General features: G+C 40.8%; 1 protein-coding gene across 4 annotated transcripts; it reads left to right on the top strand.

Annotated features, from left to right (window-relative positions):
- Positions 1-981: 981 nt before the first annotated feature.
- Positions 982-24,695, top strand: DHRS9 (dehydrogenase/reductase 9). 4 transcript variants are annotated; one of them, XM_073882885.1, is made up of 7 exons: positions 3,860-3,913; positions 7,485-7,538; positions 9,616-9,775; positions 15,378-15,750; positions 16,961-17,219; positions 20,484-20,647; positions 24,070-24,695. In XM_073882885.1, exons 4-7 carry the CDS (start codon positions 15,438-15,440, stop codon positions 24,291-24,293), a joined length of 960 nt encoding a protein of 319 aa, XP_073738986.1. In that variant the 5' UTR covers positions 3,860-3,913; positions 7,485-7,538; positions 9,616-9,775; positions 15,378-15,437; the 3' UTR covers positions 24,294-24,695. The 4 variants fall into 4 exon arrangements, with proteins under 4 accessions (XP_073738980.1, XP_073738989.1, XP_073738986.1 ...); XM_073882879.1 differs by lacking the exons at positions 7,485-7,538; positions 9,616-9,775 and adding an exon at positions 982-1,090 and having other exon boundaries at positions 3,616-3,913; XM_073882888.1 differs by lacking the exon at positions 7,485-7,538 and having other exon boundaries at positions 3,782-3,913.
- Positions 24,696-24,933: the final 238 nt, after the last annotated feature.

Below are 24,933 nucleotides of genomic sequence, written 5' to 3'. Positions count from 1 at the left end.
TCGGTGAGCGATTCTTCAGTAGAAAAGGCCCTATTCATCTTTGTATCTCATGAGCCTAACACAAGCCTGGCACAAAACAAACAATTCCGAATATCCCAAAACAGGGTCTGAAAATAGTTATCTCTAACTGCTAAGAGTTACCTTTAACCCCTCTCCTTTTCATGGATCCCAGTGAGTTCTTTCCTACCGGGTGGTACTTGTGTATTACACAATAGAATGTATCTAGCATCTGCTCCTAATCTCATTTGAATCTTTACCCATCTCCGCTAAAATTCTGGGAAGAAGTTTCTTCCAAGAAAGTTCTTGGATTGGAAGAAACCAGAAAACTTGGCAAGAGAATCATTCCTAAGTCATGGAACATTCTGTTTTTTAATGTTCTACCTGTGATGATCACACCAAAAGGAGCACCCACCTCCCTACATCTGTGAGAGTCACATTTTTCTTATTAAGCCTTCATTCATCTCCCTTGCACCATTTGCCTTTCCAGGACAATGCTCCCTAATATAATACTCCTCGCCCAACCTTTCAAGCCAAGACCTCTTATTTGAATAAGCTAAAAGTTGTCCCTTCTGCAAATAAGAAAGATCTTTTTTCATTGAATCTACCAAATGTTCTCACAATTCAGTCCTTAACTATTAGTTTAGCTAAGGATTTTACAGTGAAGGGGAAACAAAAGATTAGCCCAGCTTGATCTTATAATTGGGAGAATCAGGAAATGCCAAGTGAGTAACAAATCTCCTAGTTTTGACCAAGCCTAGCTTTGCATTTATGGGAAGCATTAAGCTACTCGAATATCAAAGTCATTGTTGGTGTCATAGGGAATCTTTATACTGGAAATAAGAGAGCTGTCTGTTGACAGAGGGAAGAAGTTCAAATTACAATGGACATTTGTAAAAATGCAAAGTCATAATACCAATCCATCATTATTTAGAGAGACACACGCACTGAGAGTGACCTAAGAGAAAGGATTATACTATGCCAGGAAGGCCAGCATGCACTCTCCATAAACAGCCTTGACCCCTGGCCACCTTACAAGAGTGACACCAGTCATGCTCCAGGACCTGGATCCATCACAGCTTGCAGTGCTGGGGTAAGTGCTGTTCTTCATCTGATCTCATTTCACAATTATCTCTGGCTTGGAACCTAGCACAGTGCAGTTGCAAGAAGCCCGAGACATGTCACCTGAGACAGCCTTGAATCTGGATGTGCTCTTTGTGCTTTGGTGTCTGGAAAAGATGGAGAAAGCACCCTTGGGCAGAGATTGGGGGAAATATGAGCGACATAGAGATTTTTTTATTATTATTATTAACATATATTATTTGTTTCAGGGGTACAGGTCTGTGTTTCATCAGTCTTACACAATTCATGGCGCTCACCATAGCACATACCCTCCCCAATGTCCATCACCCAGCCACCCCACCACTCCAGCAACCCTCAGTTTGTTTCCTGAGATTAAGAGTCTCTTATGGTTTGTCTCCCTCTCGGGTTTCATCTTGTTTCATTTTTTTCCTCTCTTCCCCTATGGTCTTCTGCCTTGTTTCTCAAACTCCACATATGAGCAAGATCATATGATAATTGTCTTTCTCTGATTGACTTATTTCATTAGCATAATAACCTCTAGTTCCATCCACATCGTTGCAAATGGCAAGATTTCATTTTTGGGTGGCTGCATAATATTCCATTGTATATATATATATATATATCACATCTTCTTTATCCATTCATCTGTCGATGGACATCTGGGCTCTTTCCATAGTTTGGTTATTATGGGCATTGCTGCTATAAACATTGGGGTGCGGGTGCCCCTTCAGATTACTACATTTGTATGTTTGGGGTAAATACCCAGTAGTGCAATTGTTGGGTCGTAAGGTAGCTCTATTTTTAACTTTTCAAGGAACCTCCCTACTGTTTTCCAGAGTGGGGGTACCAGTTTGCTTTCCCACCAACAGTGTAAGAGGGTTCCCCTTTCTCCGCAACCTCACCAAAATCTGTCGTTTCCCGACTTGCTAATTTTAGCCATTCTGACTGGTGTGAGGTGGTATCTCATTGAGGTTTTGATTTGTATTTCCCTGATGCCGAGTGTTGTTGAGCACTTTTTCACACGTCTGTTGGCCATTTGGATGTCTTCTTTGCAGAAATGTCTGTTCACGACATAGAGATTTAAAAGAAAAAGGACAGCCATATGCTTAGTGTTTCGTTTTCTACAGTTTCCACAGTGTAATCTTCTGTTTTAAAAAAGAACCAGGAAATAATAGAATGGCAATTTGGTTCTGTATTTTTTGTCACCTTTGATGACCAGAAATCGAATGAAGGGAGAGTTCTAAACAAGTAGCCCTTCATAAGTTGTTTTGTTAAGGAATCGAATGAAAGGAAATTTAGCTCTGAAGATGTGAATTTGAATGTAGTCCAGATAAGACACTGCTGACAAATGATTCCGTTAACTGAACCTCTATGTGGGACCATCTGATAAGGGGAGAAACGATCTAATGTTATAGCCTTTTCTTTATTCCTTTCCCTTCTCTCCTCCATGACCACCCAGGTGCCTATGGCTCTCTCCATCTCTCAGTGACAATAACTTGTTCACAGGAAGGGTCTGATATTAATCATTTATACTTTTCTTCATGTGGATCTGAGTCAATGTATTACTTCTCTAAGGGGTTTATCTATCTAAGCCTTACTTTGACTTACGGAATGTAAAGGGGAAGAAGTACATTTGGCATATTTTTGGCACCCTACATCCTTACCTCTGTAAATTTCAGGCTTGGTTTTTTGTTCTTTGGGGGAAAAAAGATCCCCATTTAATTTACAGAATGAAAGCAGTGTCTAAACTCTACCTAGATGTATGTAGTCATTCATTTGCTCATCCCAGCTAAACCATAATAAATTGCATTTTCAAAGAGGGAAGACAAAAGCCTGGGAAATCTGAGACATATAGCAATAAATTGACATATAGGGAAACTGAAAGTAAGCAATCTGTGGAGTTTGTACCTGGCTGTGTGCTTAAGGGGGAAGTGGTAGCCTGGGGGAAGGGGGTACATATTAGCACTGTCTCTTTCTCCTCCTCACCTGCAACCTCAGTGTTTTCCACTGTGGCCCCAGGATATGGCAGGTCAATTGTGATAAGCTCCGAAACAGACCAGCTCTGGGCAGGGAAGGAGCATCCTCTCCCATTTTCAGTGATCTCCATTCCAGAGACTGCTTCAGTAAGATCTCCTTGTCATACCCCCAAACACAAATTAAAACTCATAAATAAGTACAGAACCTCATTGCATTAAATCGTATTCATCTCCTTGCTCATCAATGTTAAAAAAAAAATGAGAGTAAAAGAATCCTCAAAGATTGGTGTTCCCTACCTACTCTCTTAGCAGGGAAGGAGTACTAAATCAGTACAGACGTGTTAACAGGAAGAGAAAAAAAAAAACCTAGAGACTATGAACAGTAATCATAATTCAAAATTAATTGATTAAAACAACACACAGGGCAGTTTACACAACGCTTCCATGTTGCATTATTTCAACTGCTGAATTTGGTCAAGAGAGTGCACTCAGAGTTAAAGGAATGTTATTAATCCTTTTTAAGTCCCTCCTGAAAGTTGTTAAATTTAATTTACTGAAGGTACTACCAATTCCTTCGAAAACACATGACCCACAGCTGTTGGGCTTCCTTCATCCACTGAAGAGAGATTTAATCATCAGCCAGTGTCACACAAAAGTGACTCAGAGTGAGGAGGGAATGCGAGGACTCCTCACACATGTATGTACTCAGAGCTAGACGGAAGCCCGGAGAATCTCCACCTCCAGAGGATCGGTGTAGTCAGGTGGCTCAATCCTTCCTTCCTCAGCACAGCGGGCAGAACCGCCCTCCACCCAGCCCGTCCCCAACAGCTTCTCCACTCCTGTTCATCTCCAGTAAGGTAACCAGTGACTGAATTCTGTCATTTATCCCTCCGTTTCTCATGTCAGTCTTCAAACTGCCTTTGATTTTCCTCACTCTTACAGAATTAATCAAGTTGTTTTTCATGCTATAAAGTAATAATAGTAGTAATAATAATGATGATGATGATGATGTTAGAAGGCTGTGATGGACACTGAGTCCATCTTACCATAAAAGTGACCCCAGTGTCACCCGGGTCCTTCCTGGAACTCCCCCCAGGTCTCTCTTTGAATGTTCTTTGCACCCTACAGTTACAACCAAATTTATATCTAGTTATTCTCTCTGTGCCTATTTGACACCATCTATAAATCTTACAATTAACCGGAAACTGGATGGGGAAGGGGCTCCAAAAAGAGTAGGAATCTTAGCTGAGTCTCTTACTGGAACCAAAGATGTGGCACCAGCTAACTATAGGTCTGATCTGTTTGTCTACCCGCTTTGCCAGTGTTATCAGACATTTCTTGAGGCAAATGCACACAGGCACATTAAAGTGAGTGAGGAAAATGACTTCTAGGTCAGAAGGAATCAGGAAACTTCCTCACAGTGCACACTGGATTCCTGGATACTAAGACGACAGCAATAAACCTGCTTCAGATATTTACTCTTCATTTTATGACCCTGTGGTTGGCATTTCACCAAGGAGACATTGGGCTTTCCTCCAAGTCCAAGTCTGTTTCCACTTTGACTCCCAAAATACAATGGGTAGCTTAGTAGCTTCACTGCCACTTAATCCTGGCAGCCCCTATTAAAGGCTTTATGATTTAAATGATGGTGTGGTGTGCTCCCTCAGTGGGTTGATGTTTAGCGGTTGCGGAAAAAGTTTTAAAAAAATATATTTTTAAATTAAAAATAAACTTGTGTTGTTCAAATAGCTCTGAAATGTCCCCCTACACTACTGGCTCAAGGGTAATGATTATGCTTTATTTATCTTAGAATCCTTTGGCATATGTTAGATGCTCTAAGAATATCCTTGGCTAGATGCTGCATAAAATGAAATTTAAATGTCTTATCATTTTTGTATTGTGTTTTTGAGATTTGAAAAGTGTGTCCAATTTTTAGAAAAAATCCCAATGCTTAAATACAAGAAAAAAAAATCGTTCTCTCATACATTTCAAATGAGGAAAGAGGGAATTGGTCGTAAAACCCTTATACCAAATGTTACTTTCTTAAGGTACAGACTAAAACCTCAGACCTTTCCTTCTGCTCAAAGATAATTGTGTACAAAAGATATACACTGACGTTTTGAACACACTTTCTGCATCTACACATAACACTGTCTCCATATTCTGTTTTCTCTGTTTTTTTAAGTCGTTTTTCTTTTTTAAAGTAATCTCTATACCCAACGTGGGGCTTGAATTCATGACGCCAAGATCAAGAGTCGCGTGCTCTCTGGAACGCCTGGGTGGCTCAGTTGTTAGGCGTCTGCCTTCGGCTCAGGTCATGATCCCAGGGTCCTGGGATCGAGTCCCACATCGGGCTCCTCGCTCAGTGAGGAGCCTGCTTCTCCCTCTCCCTCTACTGCTCCCCCTGCTTGTGCTCTCTCTCTCTCTCTCTCTCTGACAAATAAATAAATAAAAATCTTTAAAAAAAAAAAAAGAGTCACGTGCTCTTCCGACTGAGCCAGCCGGGAACCCATCTAAGCTTTCTTTGAAGCCTTGTAATAACAAGCTATAATCATATACAATATATCATCTCTTAAGTAAAGCGAACATGGCTTTAACAATAATTCTTAACCTGCCAATACCGTGAGGAAGCCTAGTGGCAAAGTCATCACTCTCGGGGGAATGGGGAATAATTCATTAATTAATAATTATGGATATTATGGTGAATTATAATTTAAAAGTTTTGAGAGAAGGCAAAAGAAAATCAGAGATACTTTTATCCTTAGAACTAAAAATGCCAAATGTAAGTCCATCAGGCCTTCCCTCCATTAGGAGTGGCTGCCCTACCTCTTCTAGGAGACTTTCTGAATGAATGACTCTTCAGCGGATACATGCACTGCTCCAGGCCTCACTGGTCCCACCACACAAAGTACACTCTGGGTACCACACGCTCCCTCCGTCCAGGAGGAAGCAGAGTTCAAGGGAATGTAACTGGTGGAGGAGCTTCTTTATTCCATCGAGTGAGAGAACTTACTGTTTCCATGATGACGAAGACCACCTCAGTTGTATCATCAGCAGCGTCATAATTATTACTACTATTACTATTATTTTAATCAGACCCTCAGAGAAGCATTTGTTGCTCCATGTAAGCATATTTCATATAGGATCCCTTGGCTCTGTTGAAAAAAATTTCCTCAGATTTCTGGGTGCCCAACTTGAACACTTTTTTTCCACAGAAATGTAATTTATTCATCGTATGAATTAGTTTGTGTCATTAGGTCAAATTATTTATTTTTCTTAGAGGTGCAGCAGAAATCTGTGAGAGCTCACTTGGGTTAAAAAAACAGAACTTCCTACTTCAAGAAAAAGGTCAAAATAAGAAGGAATTCAGTATAACTTAGCTAGGTTAACAAAATTTAAATGTACTGAGGACATACATGTCCAGAATGCCATCGATATTAAGAAAGCTGTGCAAGAGAACTTCAAAAGGAAAATATTTGAGAAAGCTCCTGCTAAATGCTCTCTATTGGATTTTTTTTTTTAAGAAACTACTTAGTTGTTGATTCAACTTGGGCTGTGATTACAACAAGTTGAAAGTAAATAAAAATTCTACAAATTGCTATCAATCAGTGTGATTGACTAGTTTTAATATTGCTTTCTAAAACAAAGCCCCTCATGGAATTATGTAGAAATAAAATCAAGTCGTGTGGGAGGAAGTATTTAGAAAGAATTCTGTATTTCTTATGAAAAGTAGGGCTCACCACGACATTGAGACATTATTCTCAGTTCTTTTTGTTTGTTTGTTAACTGTCATTTATTTTTAAAGGGCAAAGGAACATGAATAAGAAGTGAAATTGAAGGATCTTAATTTTTATTTTTTGCTGGGGAAAGACACCCAGATATAGCAAGTTAAAAAAAGCAGAAGTGAGAAAGGACGGCAATCGAGTTGCAATGAGTTTCCTCCGGCTGCAAACAGGAGCTTACACTGAAGCAGTTTGCATGGCAAATGAAAGAGACAATTCGTTCTCCTTTCTCGGTTCCTTTTGAATCTTTGTGGCATGATCAAGACTTTTGATAAAGTATGCTCATTCCTCCTACTAAGGGATAATGCATGAATTTCTTTGCAGTTCTCCCTTCTCCTTCTACGCAGTTTGGGAGTTCAGAGATCAGAATTTTAGTGCTAGTCACTCTCTGGCTAATGACTTTCTGTATGATACCTACTCTACTTAGCTCACAGAAATATTTTGACAATTAAATGAGATAAATATTCCTCGAACACTTTTCAGAAATTCTTAAAATTCTCTAAGTTGGAAGCGTGAATATTATATCGCTATTATTATCCTTTTGTCTGATGATTCAGAGGACTCAAAGACTAATCCAGTTATCACCGGAACCCTGGGCTTAGAGTTGAAACCTTTGCCTTCTTCTCTTCCTTCTTTCCTTCGACAGCATTTGTTCACCTAATGCCAAGGATCACGCAGATACTGGCGGTTGTAGAGAAGTGTACGTATAGCCCCGACTCCCAGGGTTGAGGGGGAATCCAGCTGGCTGTGGAGCAGAGGAGGAAAGGAAGAACAGCCAAATCTGAGTGGCCCGGGTATCAGTCTTCCAAACAGCCCTATGATTCTATCTTGAGACAATTAGCCTGCATTTGTGAATTTGTTTCTTTCTCTATAAAATGGAGATAATTTTACTGTAAGGCTTCTTTTTTTATTTTTTATTTTATTTATTAGAGAGAGAGAGCGATTGAGAGAATGAGTGGGGGAAGGGGCAGAGAGAGAAGCAGGCTCCCTGCAGAGCAGGGATCCTGATGTGAGACGCAATCCCAGGACCCTGGGATCATGACCTGAGCCGAAGGCAGTCGCTCAACCAACTGAGCCACCCAGGCGCCCCACTGTAAGGTTTAAATAAGAAAGATTTATAGGTTGTAGTAGAGGGCCGAGAACACAGCAAGCACTCAATAAACCTTAGCAGTTACTACTATGCCTTACCGACTTGGTGAACTGGGAATCCCAAGTACCATGGTTTTTCTAGGGGCATATTCTGAATTCTATAGAATCAACTGGCAACCCACCAGAAGGGCTTCTCCAGAGGAAGATGTAGTGGCCCTAACTGAAAACTGTTAGCCAGAATTTAGGCCTCACAAATGCTGTGAGTGCTAACTTGGTAATTTCTAAATTTGGCTTTGTTCACTGCCTCCTCTCCTCCTGATGACAAAAAGGCACTTTTTAAATTTATATTTATTTCTAAAGATTTTATTTATTTGTCAAAGAGAGAGAGAGAGAGAGAGAGCGCGAGCGCACAAGCAGGGGGAGGGGCAGGCAGAGAGAGAAGCAGGCTCCCCGCTGAGCAGGGAGCCCGATGTAGGCGGGACTTGATCCCAGGACCCTGGGATCATGACCTGAGCTTAACTGACTGAGCCACGCAGGCGTCCCAGAAAAGGCACTTTTTTAAAATCATAGAAACTAATGCTTATAGTAACAGCCTATGAGTAATATTTATAAGTAATAAAACTTTTCTGGTAAGGCCATAAAAAATAAATACATGAACTCTCATCAATGTGGCACTACCAAAGAACTAATGACTGAGTTTCTAGAAAAGTAGTTCTTTTTTTTTCTAAGATTTTATTTATTTATTTGAGAGAGAGAGAATGAGAGATAGAGAGCATGAGAGGGAAGAGGGTCAGAGGGAGAAGCAGACTCCCTGCTGAGCAGGGAGCCCGATGTGGGACTCGATCCCGGGACTCCAGGATCATGACCTGAGCTGAAGGCAGTCGCTTAACCAACTGAGCCACCCAGGCGCCCTAGAAAAATAGTTCTGATACTTTGAAGTTCTGGACCCCCAACACAAAGAAGCTCTAAACTAGTGCTTCTCACCTGGGAGCAGTTTTGTCCCCCAGGGGACATCTGGCAATGTCTGGAGACATTTTTTGTTGTCACAACAGGGGAGGGGGTGCTCCTGGCATCTCAGGGGTAGAGGCCGGGGGTGCTGCTAAATATCCTGCAATACACAGGACAGACCCCACAACAAATACTTATTTCACCCCAAATAGCAAAAAGTACCACAGGTGAGGAACCCATGCTGAGAGATAAGCAATACATAGGGCAGGCCCCCCACAAGTGACTGTGACTGATCTCACCATAATGATAAGGTTCTTCCTGGGCAGCAGGCATTGGTCACTCTACTTTACTAGACACTCTCCAACAGAGAAGTTATTTTTTCCATTTTGCAGCTAGGAAAATGGAGGCTAAGAAAATATAAATAATTTGCTCAAAGACCTCTGATGATCAAGGAGCTGGAACTGGACCTCTACCTGCCTGATTCTGAGACCTGGGCTCCTAACCCCTGCCCTGCTGTCGTGTGTGTGTGTGTGTGTGTGTGTGTGTGTGTGTGTGTGTGTGGCCTCAGTCCTCCCTTCCCACATTTATTTTTACTAGTAAAGTGGCTAGTGTTTATTTTGGCTCAGGAAACCTCTGCAGGCCCAGTTCAGAGGATGCATATGTAGAATTGCACCAGTCCTCATGCACTGTGGTTGGGGGGCGGGGGCCTGCTGATCTGCTTTCCCTTACTCTGCCCTCAGCTTTGATGAGCCCACAGGCTCACAGCCACTGGGTCCTGAGAAGACTGTTACAGATGAGGGGCTCTGGCCTTGAGCCAAGTTGTGTGTACCCCTGCTAAGCACTTTGTTGTGAGATAAACTGGAAGACAAAGCAGATAAGCAAACAGCCCAAGCAACTAAGGTCAGTGCCACCAGTCTCTTAATTATGGGGACAAAGGAGCCATGTGGAGTTGGCCAGGCTGGCGGAATATGGTTGAGGTGGCCATAGTAGTTACAGTCATTCATTTACTTCTCAGTGGTCGATGAACCAATCGACCATCAATCAGCTTCTGTGTACAGGTCGTATTACCAATGACTCTAACCAAGGGCTGCTGCAAGGAAACATGACAACGCATGGAATCTTGGCTAAAATAGAGGTCAAAGGTATGTATGTATTGGTTTGTGACTGACTCAATCCAGTGACCTAGAGGAATGTGAACCTTAGGAATTGAAGAACCAGTATTTTTTGGACAATAATATTTGGGGTAAGAACAGACTATATAAAACTCTAGGTCGGAGTTGGTAGCCCCCTGGATTCAGACTGTAGGCTGGGACACCAGCATCTGAAATGACTCTCAGCCCAGAGGGTTACGTAATGAAGATAACACATTTTTATTTTATTTTATTATGTTATGTTAATCACCATACATTACATCATTAGTTTTTGATGTAGTGTTCCATGATTCATTGTTTGTGTATAACACCCTGTGCTCCACGCAGAACGTGCCCTCTTTAATACCCATCACCAGGCTGACCCATCCCCCGACCCCGCTCCCCTCTAGAACCCTCAGTTTGTTTCTCAGAGTCCATCGTCTCTCACGGTTCATCTCCCCCTCCAATTTCCTCCCCTTCATTTTTCCCTTCCTACTATCTTCTTTTTTTTTTTTAACATATAATGTATTATTTCTTTCAGAGGTACAGGTCTGTGATTACACATTTTAATGAGAGCCCCTCCTTAACAACTAAAAAGCTTCTTTCTGTTGCCTGTCACCAAGGGAAAATGAGTTTGGCTATTGAAAGAGGAAGTGAGGGGGGAAATGGAGAGCATGAGGAGAGAGGAGGGATTCTGACTGTTTTGGTTTGAGTTTTTGCTTTTCTCTAGTGGTTGTGAAGGTGAACTTACCAAAGAGTAGAAGTCCAAGATCACTAGATCTTGAAGTGCTGGAGTTCTTATTTTGTGCATGAAACCCCTCTGGATCTAATGAAGCCTTTTCTTAGAAAAAAAGAAAAAATTGTGGGGCACCTGGGTGGCTCAGTCGTTAAGCGTCTGCCTTCAGCTGGGGTCATGATCCCAGGGTCCTGGGATCGAGCCCCGCATCGGGCTCCCTGCTCAGCGGGAAGCCTGCTTCTCCCTCTCCCACTCCCCCTGCTTGTGTTCCCTCTCTCTCTCTGCGTCTCTCTCTGTCAAGTAAATAAATAAAATCTAAAAAAAAAAAAAAAAGAAAAGAAATCCATATGTGATTAAAAAAAACACTTTACTTTAAAATAAAATTCTTTATTTTCCCTTGCCAAATTTTTACTTTTTCATTTTGAAATAATTTCAAACTTATGGAAAAGTTGAAAGAATAATACAACCCAGAATCTCCAAATATTAACATTTACCACATTTGCATTGTCATTCTCTCTTTATATCCATATGTATGTGGGGGTTTTGTTGCTGTTGTTGTTTTATTTTTAATTGAAGTTTCGTTAGTATACAATAGTATGTTAATTTCAGGTGTACAAGGTAGTAACTTGACATTTATATACATTACAAAATGCTCACCACCTATCTCCATACAAGTTATTGCGTTATTATTGACTATGTTTCCTATGCTCTATTTTTATCCCTGGGATTTATTTATTTCGTAAATGGAAGTTTGTCTCTCTTAATCCCCTTCACCTATTTCACCCACCCCCCCCAGCAACCACCTGTTTGTGGTTTGGCAAACACAGCTTCCTTATCCATTCATCTATCAATGGACACTTAAACTGCTTCCTTAATATGTTTACATGTTTAAATATTCTTACTATTTTTTTAACTTTCAGAGTAAGTTGAAGACTTGGTGCTACTTAATCTTTAAATACTTCAGTGTGTATTTCCTAAAAGCAGGACACTTTCTACATAATCATAGTAAGTTATAAAAATTGAGAAATTAATATTTCTTGAGAATGCAATATTATTTATCAGATCAATAAATCTTACTCAAATTTCACTAGTTGAGCAAATAATGTTCTTTCTGGCAAAAGAAAAAAATAGTTTTCCGGTCCAGTATCACATATTGCATTGAGGTATCACATCTCTTTATTCTCCATTTATCTGGAGCAATCTTCAATCTTTCTTTTCCTTCATGACTTTGACATTTTTAAAGAGTATAGGCCATATATTGTGCAGAATTGGGGGATATGTCTTCATGCAGGATTAGCTTCCATTTATGCACGAAAGTGCTGCTGTGTCTTTCCCAGTGCAACACACCAGGAGGCACGTGATGTTGGTTTGTCCTACAACCAGCAGTGTTAATTTGTATCACTTGATTAAAGTGGTATCTGTCAGATTTCTCCACTGTGAAATTATTATTGCTCTCTTTTTCATTAGTACATATCTTATGGGGAGTTTTTTTTGAGATTCTATAATTATTGTTTCTTATCAGAATTTCACCTACTAGTGTTAGCATCCATTGATCATTGTTGCCTGATGTAATTGTTACTATTACAGTTGCCAAATGGTGATTTTTCTAACTCCATCATTTCTTTTACATTTATTAGTTGGCATATTAAGTCTTCTATAAAATGAGGCAAATAATGTGCCCTAACTCAAAAGGCTGTTGGGAGAATCAAATGAGATCTATATGTAAAAGTGCAGCGTAGAATGCCTCACAAATGCGAACCATTCTTTCACTATCCTCCCCTTCTGCTTGCCCCAAGCAAAACATGATGACACAGAAAGTTTCTACTCTCTGATCCAAGACACATTAAACCCCAAGAGCATTTGGCTTCTTCACATAACTCCATGAGATTTGGATTGCAATGAAGGCTACAGAATCCACTCTAGAAAACGATTCAACATTTAGTTATTCAATTATTCAATTTATTGAGGCTAGACTTGAACAAAACACTATACTAGTTGAATTTATAAATATGAAATTTCCTTAAAATGGCTACACATGAAATTTCCCAAGAGGTAGTTACACCAACACCTCACCTCAAAATTATACACTTTTTAACATATTTATATATTTGAGAAGGGAAAATTCTGCTACATGGACATTAATTTGCCACAAATCAATAACTCCTACACAAGAAAGATTTGGAAAACTGTGCCAAATTATTAAGCCATGATCATCTACAAACTTGACTGCTTTAGGAACAGGCACAGCTATAAGAAAAGAATCAACCAGTTTGCTCAAACCTACTGTATTTTAATATTTACCTTGGACTTAGTTTTATCAATGGACAGTTCTCTTACCTCTTCTTCCTTTAGCCAAAGATCTTTTGCCAGGAAGAAAGATGAAAGCAGAGCCCAAAATTTCCTTGAGCAGTGAAGAAGATATATTACATTGAGTGATTTTTTTTTGTCTGAAATAATCTGTTCCTTATAAAGCAGTAGAAACAAAGTTGTATGTATGTGTGCACATGAGTGTATGTGTATAATTCTGTGTGTATGTTTATATTCCTTATTAGGGAAAGAAATACATATACAGGAAAAAAACCTGGAAGAAAATATGTACCAAAAATATTGAGTCAAATGTGATAATCATTACTTCGTTCTTTAATTTTTTCTGTATTTTCCAAATTATTTTTACCATGAGCATAAGTTACTTTTACAAGCAGAAAAAAAAATGAACAATTATTTTAATGGTTCAAATGAAAAACCAGGAAATACCTGTAAAAAAAAAAAAAGCCCAAAGTTTATAAAATTGCTTGGCCTTGAAAGTACTTTGAACATAGTGTTCATGAACAGTCATGATTCCAGAAGCATCCGTGAGGTCTGAACTTCAACTCCAGGGCTTATCCATTGTCCTCTATGAAGCACTCAAGGCCCCTCTTGATTCTAAGGGTGAATCTAGATGAAGGACAGAGATATGTGTGAACATAGAGCAAAGCAAGGAAACTTTCTGAGTCAAAAGGGAAAGAAGTAAGATCTTTCCCACAGATGATGTTCTCTGCGAACAAAGCAAAGCACCTCTTGCTTCCAAAGTCAGAGAGAGCCACAGACCCAGAGCTGTTCCGATGTGGGGTGGGACCTAATGATCTCCTTCCTTTGGGTTGCCTATGACCGAGCTAGGAGGCTGAGCCGTTGTGATGGTCAGACCTGAGGCAAGCAGTCAAATGCCCTCTGGTTCTTGTTCACTTCCTACTATGGGATAGCTTGCTCTTCCCAGGCGATCGGTACCCACGATAAAATGATAGTATTGGCTGTCTTTGTAAATGATACTGTAATATATGGGATTTTATATCCCAAAATAGTCTGAAATCTCACCCTGTGATACTTCTGATATTACACTTCCAAATTAGTATCACACTTGTTTTCAATAATACAATAGCTTGATTCATTCACAACTGTTATTTTGCAGCCAAACATTGTATAATAATTAGTATAACTTTTAAGATGGCATATGCATTTAAATGGCCAGGACTATAAAGTTAATAGGGGCACCTGGGTGGCTAGGTTGGTTAAGCATCTGGCTCAAGTCTTGATCTCAAGGTCATGAGATCAAGCCCACTTTAAAAAAAAAAAAGAACTATAAAATTAATATAGTATTCTTTCTTTAACATTTGTTTTTAATCCAAAACAACTGTGGTATTTCTAAATTGGTATAGTCAGCCTACATGAAATAATTTTTTGTTGTTGTTTAGAAAAAGATAAAAAGGTAATACATGCTTAGGGAAAATGCAAGTGGTAGTCTTCTGAGGAAAGGAGAAAGGAAACCCTCTACCTGTTTGATTTTAGGCCGTAGGCCACCTCTAGCCTGGACTAATTAGTTTTCCAGGTCATTCTGCTGCACTTATGGTCAACGCCGCATGATTTTCCAGAAAGAATTTGCTTTCCTTTGTTCTATGTCATGTGTTTCTTTTTCTCACGGAAAGCTAGTGTCCAAAGAGAATAGAATCTGAGGCTTCTTGATTCTGTGTGGGATGCTGTGCCTTCGGCCATCATCCCTCACTCGCTTCCCATTCATTCCACCCTTTCTCCACGAACTCCCTGGTGGATGCGCCCTTGCATACTCTCTGCATGGAGCTGGGATGGTCTCAGAGTTGGGCTGAAGGATGACAATAGCCCACTGAAAATAAGAAAATGGAAACCAACTTGGAAATATTTTCATAGTGGCAACTACTTTGCCTGACAGTATAAAAATAATGAAGAATCTAATCAATCAATTGGAATTGAACATTTCTAATAGATTTGCCTATTCTACTCTTGAATTTCATGAAGTAGCAAGAGATAAGACTTTACCGTGACAGTCTATGTTTCAGATAGATGAATTCATACATGAGATTACTGTCACGTCAACCCAATGACTTGTGTCAGCTTTGCCATGGCACCTCTCTCCTGTTTACTTTCTCTGGCTATGGTTTGGTTAGTTTTTGCTTTATTTTAGAGGAATGGTTTATCACTTAAATGGCTATCTTCCTAGCCAAATAATAGTTATTTTTTTAACTATTTATTCATTTGAATGCATTAAAATATCTGAAGTTCATCAATGTTGGGTTATAGCACCTTGATGGTACTAATTTAAATTTTCTTTCTAATTTTGAACTCTTAGGTCACCATCTTCTTTTATTGTTCAAGAGAGGAGAGTCCCTATCATATACAGGGGGGAAAAATGTTCTTTTGGGTGTTAGCCCTCCTAATCCTTTGTGGTTTTCTATGGAATTATAAAAGACAACTAAAGATTGCAGACATCACTGATAAATACATTTTCATAACTGGGTGTGACACGGGCTTTGGAAATTTGGCAGCCAGAACTTTTGATAAAAAAGGATTTCATGTAATTGCTGCCTGTCTGACTGAATCAGAATCAATAGCTTTAAAAGCAGAAACCTCAGAAAGACTTCACACCGTGCTTCTGGATGTAACTGACCCAGAGAATGTCAAGAGGACTGCCCAGTGGGTGAAAAATCAAGTTGGGGAAAAAGGTGAGTGATGTGGGGGTGGGAAGAATGGAGGGGGTGTTGTGAAGTAGCTACAGCTGAATAAAATGTGTTTGGATCTTAAATGGCCTTTCAAGAAAATGTCTCCTAAATACCAGCTATGGTACTGGAGAATATTGGAAAAATCTTAGTTAGGATAGAGCCCTCAGTAGTTTCAAGTTGCAAGCTCGCTGTTTGCCTGAGAGACACTGCCCACATTATCCTCAGTCATAAGTCCCAGTGAGTGAATTTAGAACTGAGTTGGAGGTATTGACTTTTCCTGCCCTTCTCTCATGAAATTCTACTTTAGCCACCTTCACAGCAAAGGAACTTAGGGATAAAAGCTACAGGAAATCACGCAAGCAATCCCCAAATTGACATGTGGATACCTGGGACCCACTTCTCAATACAAAATCATTCCAGAACTCACATATTTTCTATGGAAAAGGTAGAAAATAGCCTGAGAATCTGAGTAAAGGTATCTTGGATCATCGTGGTAGAGTAGTAAGCCATTGGACCTCATTCTTCCTCCAGCTTCTGCTAAGATGACAGCATTGCAAACTAGAGGATTTTTATTGGTTTGAATGAAGTTTGAAATATTATCACTAAAGAAGACATTAGAGTCCAAAAAAGAAAAAAACAAATGTATGTAATTTTTCTCTAGCACATCTTCATCATATAGTTGAGACTCCAAACCTCAAAAGCAATGGTTTAATAATGCTCCAGACAATTTTTAATGCTTGAATTCCCAACAATTTTAACAATATTAAATGTTTTCCATCATAAAATAAAACAATTGATGACTACCAAAAATAGATGTGAAGTAGATTGATATTGCTTTTTGTAAAAAGCAGTTTATAAATAAATAATCTCTGGCTTTGCGATCTAGCTAGTGGGAAAAATAGAGCAATTTACTCTGCATCTGAGATGAAAAAGCAAAAGGCTCATTCAGACAGTGTCAGTATTTTACATTCAGAACCAGAAATAGAGTTACTGTGAGATTGGCTTCCAGTAACAGAGCTTCAACTATTTCAATTTAGCCTCCTACCCTCTCGGAGAGTAGTTACTTCCCAAAACTGTAAAGCATTTCAAAGCAGGAATGTGGTTAGAAGGAGGAAAGTGCAGAGTTGTGTAAAGCAGGGGCTGTATTTCCATCGAGGATGCCCATATAAGTGCCATCTTCTATCACACCTCCTTTCTTTCTGCTCTGTTCTAGGTCTCTGGGGTCTGATCAACAATGCCGGCATTCTCGGCGTGCTGGCTCCCACCGACTGGCTGACAGTGGAGGACTACAGAGAACCTATCGAAGTGAACTTGTTTGGACTCATCAGTGTGACTCTAAATTTGCTTCCCTTGGTTAAAAAAGCTCGAGGAAGGATTATCAATGTCTCCAGCATTGGAGGTCGCCTTGCATTTAGTGGAGGGGGCTATACTCCATCCAAATATGCAGTAGAAGGCTTCAATGACAGCTTAAGGTAAAGCAAACATTGACATATTAGGAAATAATAGCTGCTAAAATTTACTGAATGTTTATTATGTATTAGACACTCTATTTGGTGCTTTAAATTATTCCCAATTTGTAGGCAATACCACTGAAACAAAGAGATTAAGTAACGCGCCCAAGGTCACCCAGCTGGTAAGTGGTAGAAGTGAGATTTGAACCTAAGTCTATCCAAGTCTTTTTTTTACTTTTTGCATTAATGCACAATGCTGACAGTGATGGTGAATTTATATTCAACAGGTCAGTTTGTTAAATAGTTAGGGACTCATATAGAAAGCCTAAATCAGGGTAGATCTCTCCATTGGTGTAATGGTCAACCCTCAGTAGAAAATTATCTGGTAAAGCAAATGTAATTATCACAAAATAATGACTCAGCTACACAGCTCTTTTTCCCCTTTTGCTGCAAGTTCTGGGCCCAAATTTCCATACATTTCAGACACTACAGCTAAATGGATGATAACCTTCCCATTCCCACCCCCACACCAAGGACAAGAAAGACAGTTTTCCTCTGATGCTTCCACTTCCAAAAAAAACTTAGAGCAGGAATTTACTAATCAGAGGTGACGATTTTGCTCCCACAAGAAAGCACTGACCACAACTTTTTGCTGTGTTATCAGCGAACCACAGAGCCCAAAAACAAAGGACATATTTAGTAAACAAAGGCCCCAACTCAGTGCCCCCAGGCATGGATTTCTCTGGATTTATACCATTTGAGATTCACTGGCCTTCCTGAATCTGTAGGTTTATGTCTTTTGCCAAATTAGATGAGTTTTCAGCTATTGTTTCTTCAAACATTTTTTCTGCAATCCATTCTTTCTCTTCTCTTTCTGAGACTCTATAACACAAGTGTTAGGCCTTTGGCTTTGTCCCACAGATCCCTAAGGTTCTGTTCACTTTCTCATTTTTCTCTCTGCTATACAGATTGGATAATTTCTAATGATCTACCTTCAAATTCACTAACTTTCCTCCATCACTGTGCTATTGAGTCCAACCAATAAATATTTTATTTTGGTTATTGTATTTTTCAAGTGTAAAATTTTCATTTGGTTCTTTGTCTTTTCTTTTTTCTGGGAAGCATTCTAACTTTCCATTCGCTTCAAGAGTATTGTCCTTTGTATTTGGAGCATTTTTATAATAGCTGCATTAAAGACTTTGATAATTGCAACATCTGTGCCCCTTTGGCCTTAGCATTTGCCATTGTCTTTCCCTATGTGAGTTGAGATTTTCCAGTTCTTTTTATGCTGAACATTTGGAATGTGCCAGTTCTTTTTATGCTAAAGATTTGGAATGACTTGAGACTATGGGTCTTATTTAAGTCCTATGGAGAAGGTTGATATTTTTGTTTTATTTTATTTTTTAAAAAGATGTTATTTATTTATCTGAGAGAGAGAAAGAGCAATGGGATGGGAGGGAGGGGCACAGGGAAGGGCTGAGCAGGGAGCCCAATATGGGGCTCCATCCCAGGACCCTGAGATCATGGCCTGAGCTGAAGGCAGATGCTTAACTGACTGAGCCCCATATTTTTTTGTTTTAGCAGACAATGGATGAGGTTGTGTTCAGGTCACAGCTGCTAAACCATCATTTTGTACTTCAAGATTTCAGTGTTTGTTTGATTTTTAAAGACTTTGCTGTGCTATTCAGATCTGTTCTGCAGATGTACTACCCAGTAGCCAGTCTGGGATATGGATGATGGTTGTCCCAGAGTTTGCTTCTCTAAGTCAGATCCACACATGCACATGTGCAGTGCATAAACAACGTTATGGGGTCACTTTCCTGAGCTCCCCTCTCTGTGATCTTTCCAGTTCTCCCTTGTTTCCTGAGACTTCCATCCAGCCGGAAGTTACCCCATTCTGCCAACTACTTCCCACATGTGTGCTGGATATGGAGCCACATGATGGGAGGAAAGCGAGAGACAGGGTTTCTTCCCACTCTCTTGGAGACTAATAATAACCACTTTTAAAAAGGGATTCCAACTGAAGGGCTTGTATGTTTGCAATGCAGCTATACCATGCCTGAAATTACCCAATAAAGAATGGTTTGGTTTGGTTTGGTTTTTCTCTAAGTCGTGGAAGTGGTATTAAAAATGGTACTCTGCATGCAGGCCACAGTCTAGTGGTGGCTCCAGAATTTCTATATATAGGAGGGTTTAGGGACAATGGTCGAACTGGGAGAAGGCTGGGGCTCTTTAAAGCTGTATTTGCCCAGCATGCATACTGGTTTCATACTGGTTTGACTTACCTGGTAAACTTAGTTGGGTGACTTAAAGCCATTTGTCCCTAGATTATATGTTATTTCATTAGTAGGTGTGGAGACAAATCTTCCCAATTACTTTCTAAAACCCAAAGGAGCTCAGAAGATAGGTGAGTAAAGCAAATTAAGTTAGAAAATAACTTTTTAATAATCTTAATGCAAGCAACATACTTTTCAAAATCTTCCAAGATCAAGCTAATTTGCATTTTTAGTAAAGTACACTGCAAACTAAACACTAGGCATGTTGCTAGAAAGCAGAACCTAAGGTAAATTACATTTTAAGTTCATTGGTAGAGTTCTTTAAAAGTCACATGGTAAAGGCTTGTATAAAATGAGTAATTACTTCCTTATAGATCCTTGGTGGAAATATACATTAAATTTTGGAAATAATTATTCATATAATGGTTTGCAATTCTTTGTTGCTTTTAAGGGGGGGGGCGCGGAATCATGATTCCCCTAAAACCTTGTTGCCCGGTAAATCAGTAGACCTCTGGTTTTCTGAGCCCACATAATGAAAGAGCTCACTGAGCAGCATAGGGAGCAGGTGAGCCACATCAGAGATTGTCACACTGTGTCCCTCAGCCTGTCCTTATTTGTGCCCCAATGTCCTCACATTCCTAAAATGGAGGTAAACTTGTCCATCCAGGCCAATCGCTACTCCATCTCCCCATAAGGTATTTTGCATACTGAGAAGAAACCTGTACTTAACCTGATTGTCTGTTAATTTAATGAGAGACTATATGGCTTAGTGGGGAGCACTAGACTAGGAGTGGGTCTACCCAGATCCCTTTCCCATTCTGCCACTAAACCAGCCTTCACCACGCTGAACTTTCCTCACTGCAAACTCAGAGTGTAGAACAAGATACTGCTTCCGAACCCACCCGATTCTGTGATCCCATGAAAAAATTCCTTAGAAAATAATCACCCAGATAGCAAACATTCTCCAAACAAACCTGGATTAAACATCATCAATGTGTTCTTTTCACAGACGGGACATGAAAGCTTTTGGTGTGCATGTTTCATGTATTGAACCAGGATTATTCAAAACAGGATTATCAGATCCAATAAAAGCCACTGAAAAAAAACTCGCCATTTGGAAGCATCTATCTCCAGATATCAAACAGCAGTACGGAGAAGGTTACATTGAAAAAAGTAAGTCTCTAGGTGGACCCAGGGTTCCTCTGGGGTTCATTGTCATAGGCAACATGAAGGAGACTCAAACATAAATGAAAAAATAAGGTTTTCATAATAATATACCAATAGGGAGATTAAATATGGATCAGAGATCCCTATTAATTCCAGTGCCATCTCTTACTTCAAACATTTACTGAGCATTTACCAAGTGCCAAGTTCTATACTAAGCACCTTATGAATTCTTATCATTTACTCCTCAAAAGAACCATTGGGTAGTGAAGAGAGGCTTGGAAAGGTGAATGTTCTACCCACAGAGGTACAACTCCTCCTGGTTGTGCCGGGACTGGACCCCAAGTCTTCACCTCTACACAAGCCTCCTCTTTTTGGAATATCAAGACTCAGACTCTGACCCTTAACCAGCTTACAGTCTAGTTGAGGAGAAAAAGTAACCAAGTGAGATTGTAAAACAACGAGATTGTGCAGCATGCAAGAAAATTGATCCTGTACTCCTTAGACAGAACCGAACAGCCCAGAAGGGGTGCTAGACAGTATAGTCTCTAATTGCCCAAGGAATTCAGCACTGGATGAAAGCATTGCTGGTCACGTGGCCTTTATGAGACAGGTCAGGTTTGAGTAAGGCCTAAAGGCCAGGAAGGAATTATTTGGGTGGAAACTTTCCAGAGCAGGAATGCACGGGGGGCGGAGACAGAAGGCAAAGCCGCGTAAGTCAGATTGAGTCAGGGATGGAGAAATAATAGAGTATGATGACTAACATTTAGTGAACATTTACTATGTACTCGTCACCATTCTAAGGGCTTTACATGGACTGTCTCATTTAAAATGCCCAAATAAACCCTATGAAGCAGATATTGGCTGGATTATCTAGAAACAGAGGCACAGAGAAGCAACTTGCCCAGTGCCTCACAGTTAGTAAGTGGAAGCGGGGGCTTTGAACCCAGACCACCTGACTTGGCCATCTGTTCTCGGCCCCACGCTCTAAAGGGAAGGAGGCCTGAAGGAGCTGATGGAATTTCCTGTACCAGGCCCCGCCTCCACCTCAAACTTCCTGGTCCTGTTTAAAGCTTCGTCGGGATTCCTCAAACACATACCGAACTCTGGCTTTAAGCCAAACAGGGCCCCACCTAACTTTGTGTCACTGTAACCTTGAAACGCTGATCCTGCCTTTTCATCAGTAGGTTTGGTGAGAGAGCCAACTGTGGCAAGGTTCAAGGCTGGGAGTTTTCAAGCTGGAGCCAAGAGCCAAGTCAGGTCCACCTGGGGAGGTTTTTAGGATGACGGACGCCCCCAGCCACCCCACCCCACTGCACATACGCACCTGCGTGCACGTATCAATGAGAACGTCTGGTTTCACAAACCTCCCAGTGCTATCATGTCACTATATGCTGAGAACTACTGCTGTTAAATACACTTGTATCTGAGCGCCTGGGAGGCTCAGTCGTTAAGCGTCTGCCTTTGGCTCAGGTCATGGTCCCAGGGTCCTGGGATCAAGCCCCACGTCAGGCTCTCCGCTCAGCAGGAAGCCTGCTTCTCCCTCTCCCACTCCCCCTGCTGTGTTCCCTCTCTTGCTGTCTCTCTCTTTGTGTCAACTAAATAAATAAGATCTTTTATAAATAAATAAACGCTCTGGTTTCTCACTCATTACCAACTGAAGATTTTTTTTTAACTTTTTTTAAAGATTTATTTATTCGAGACAGTGAGAATGAGAGAGAGTACATGAGGGGGGAGAGGGTCAGAGGGAGAAGCAGGCTCCTCACTGAACAGGGAGCCCAATGCAAGACTTGATCCTGGGACTCCAGGATCATGACCTGAGCCAAATGCAGTTGCTTAACCAACTGAGCCACCTAGGCGCCCCACCAATTCTGAAGATTCTAAGTAGGTTCAGAAATAGGGGCGCCTAGGTGGCTCAGTCGGCTAAGCCTCTGCCTTTGACTCAAGCCATGATCCCAGAGTCCTGAGATCGAGCCCCACACTGGGCTCCGCGCTTAGCGGGGAGCCTGCTTCTCCCTCTCTTCCCTGCTTGTGCTCTCTATCTCGTAAATAAATGCAACCTTTTTTAAAAAAAAAAATCCCTCATTTAAAAGAGCTCTCTCTGTTTGATATTGACATTGATACTTTCTAAATGCCTATGAATAGGTCATCAATTTCCACCTCAAAATTATTTTTGACTTGGCCCCTGGCTCAGGTGTCCCCTCTAAGAGGTACCAAAAGTCTTTAAGCCCAATTTTGCACTGTTTTTTTTTATTAGTTTTCTAAACAAGGACTTGAACATCAGCCAGACTCATAGTTCCAAAGAAGACCATGAATTTAAGCTCACCTTTCTTCATTTCCCAGGCTATAGTTATAAAAATTTAAAATAGCCACTAAGACTTGTTAGGTAATCTCAGTTAAGTTCTTTGAACAACTTGTGGCTATTGGGGCCTGAAGTTGAAAAGGAGATTTTTTTTTTTTTAAAGATTTTATTTATTTATTTGAGAGAGAGAATGAGAGATAGAAAGCACGAGAGGGAAGAGGGTCAGAGGGAGAAGCAGACTCCCTGCTGAGCAGGGAGCCTGATGCGGGACTCGATCCTGGGACTCCAGGATCATGACCTGAGCCGAAGGCAGTCGCTTAACCAACTGAGCCACCCAGGCGCCCCGAAAAGGAGATTTTAAATCATAGATTTTCTCTTGAGAAGACACAACTCAGGTATGTTTTAAGAGCACTGTAGGAATGCTCCGAGCCATTACCAATCTTCTGATAAAATACCTGCCTCTTTAAAACTATCCTAGCTCATTACTCAAGCATTTCATCTGCCTGATCACCAGGATATGTTTAGCTTTCTGAGTCAAGACTTTTGGGGATGATTCCCTCTTTATTCACCCAATTATAGAGGCACATGGTATGTAGGTGCACATGCACACACATGCACATGCATACAACACATCCATGTTTCCTATACATATAGTATTCCCTCAAAACAAATTTGGAATCAAACCCGTAACTTCCTGGGTTGAGGGGGGGCGGCTCGTATACTTTATAAAATATCTTTCCCTCATTGTTTTAAAGTAGTGCTTCTCAAAGTCTGGTCCCTGGACCAGCACCATCAGCATCACCTGGAGACTTGATAGAAATGCAAATTATTCAGTCCCACTTCACACCCACTGAGTCAGAAGCTGGTGGTGGGACCCAGCAATTGGATTTTAACAAGCCCTCTAGGAGATTGTGCTGTCCACTCAACTTTGAGAGCCAGTGGTCTAACGAAAGCACTGCTGCATCCTTTTCTGAGGAATAGATAGAAACCCACCACAAGAGGCCTCAATTTATAACAGTGAATTCAAAATAAATTTTCACACACACATCCTCCCCTTTACACCCTGCCCTCACACACTCCTTTTCTCCTTCTTCCGAAGAGTTAAGTGTACTTTTTTCTCTTTCTACAGGTCTAGACAAGCTGAAAGGCACGAATTCCTTTGTGAACGTGGACCTCTCCCTGGTGGTGGAGTGCATGGACCACGCGCTCACAAGTCTCTTCCCTAAGACCCATTATGCTGCTGGAAGGGATGCCAAGACCTTCTGGATACCTCTGTCTCACATGCCAGCAGTTTTGCAAGACTTTTTATTGTTGAAACAGAAAATAGAGCTGGCTAATCCCAAGGCAGTGTGACTCAGCTGACAACAAATGCCTGCCCCTAGGCTATGAGATTGGCTGCTTTCAAGGACACATCTCCTTGGTCTCATTCCTCACCTAATCCAAACTGGCCTCATTTAGACCGTGCTTCTTTTGATAAATGAGGGGGTCCCACCCACACTGGGAATGTCCCAGGGTCCCTTTTTAGGACTTCTTTGAAAAGAAGGGCAGCGATGACCTATCCCATAGAAGGGCTCAAGATTTAGGTTTTGCGGGGCACGTGGGTGGCTCAGATGGTTGAGCGTCTCCCTTCGGCTCAGGTCATGATCCCAGGGTCCTGAGATGGAGTCCCGCATCGGGCTCCCTGCTGGGCGGGGAGCCTGCTTCTCCCCCTGCCTCTGCCTCTCTCTCTCTCTCTCTGACTCTCATGAATAAATAAATAAAACATTTTAAAAAAAATTCAGGTTTTGCCTACTTAATTGATGTAAGGGAAATTGAAAGCCTTTCCCATCCAAAACGCTCTCTACCACCACCAGCCCCATGCTTCTAGCTCCCGCCCCTTGAACTCCAGAATGTTAATTATGTGTCCCTTATCACAATGTTCCGAGATAAGTAGAATACTTTCATGAGTGGATTGGACGTGGTTATTTTGCTGAGAAGAAGACTCTGAAGGACT

This window comes from Callorhinus ursinus, unplaced genomic scaffold, assembly GCF_003265705.2.
Source record: "Callorhinus ursinus isolate GAN/ISIS: 27379988/994484 unplaced genomic scaffold, GSC_fseal_2.0 scaffold2, whole genome shotgun sequence".
Lineage (NCBI taxonomy): Eukaryota > Metazoa > Chordata > Mammalia > Carnivora > Otariidae > Callorhinus > Callorhinus ursinus.
Note: the sequence above shows the minus strand (reverse complement) of the source record. Positions and strands in the feature narration are given on the sequence as shown.

Coding starts and splice junctions, on each gene's coding strand:
- DHRS9 (XM_073882879.1), top strand. CDS start 3,752: ATGTATGTACTCAGAGCTAGACGGAAGCCCGGAGAATCTCCACCTCCA. Junction 17,220..20,483: donor GGCTTCAATGACAGCTTAAG/GTAAAGCAAACA, acceptor TTCTTTTCACAG/ACGGGACATGAAAGCTTTTG. Junction 20,648..24,069: donor AGAAGGTTACATTGAAAAAA/GTAAGTCTCTAG, acceptor CTCTTTCTACAG/GTCTAGACAAGCTGAAAGGC.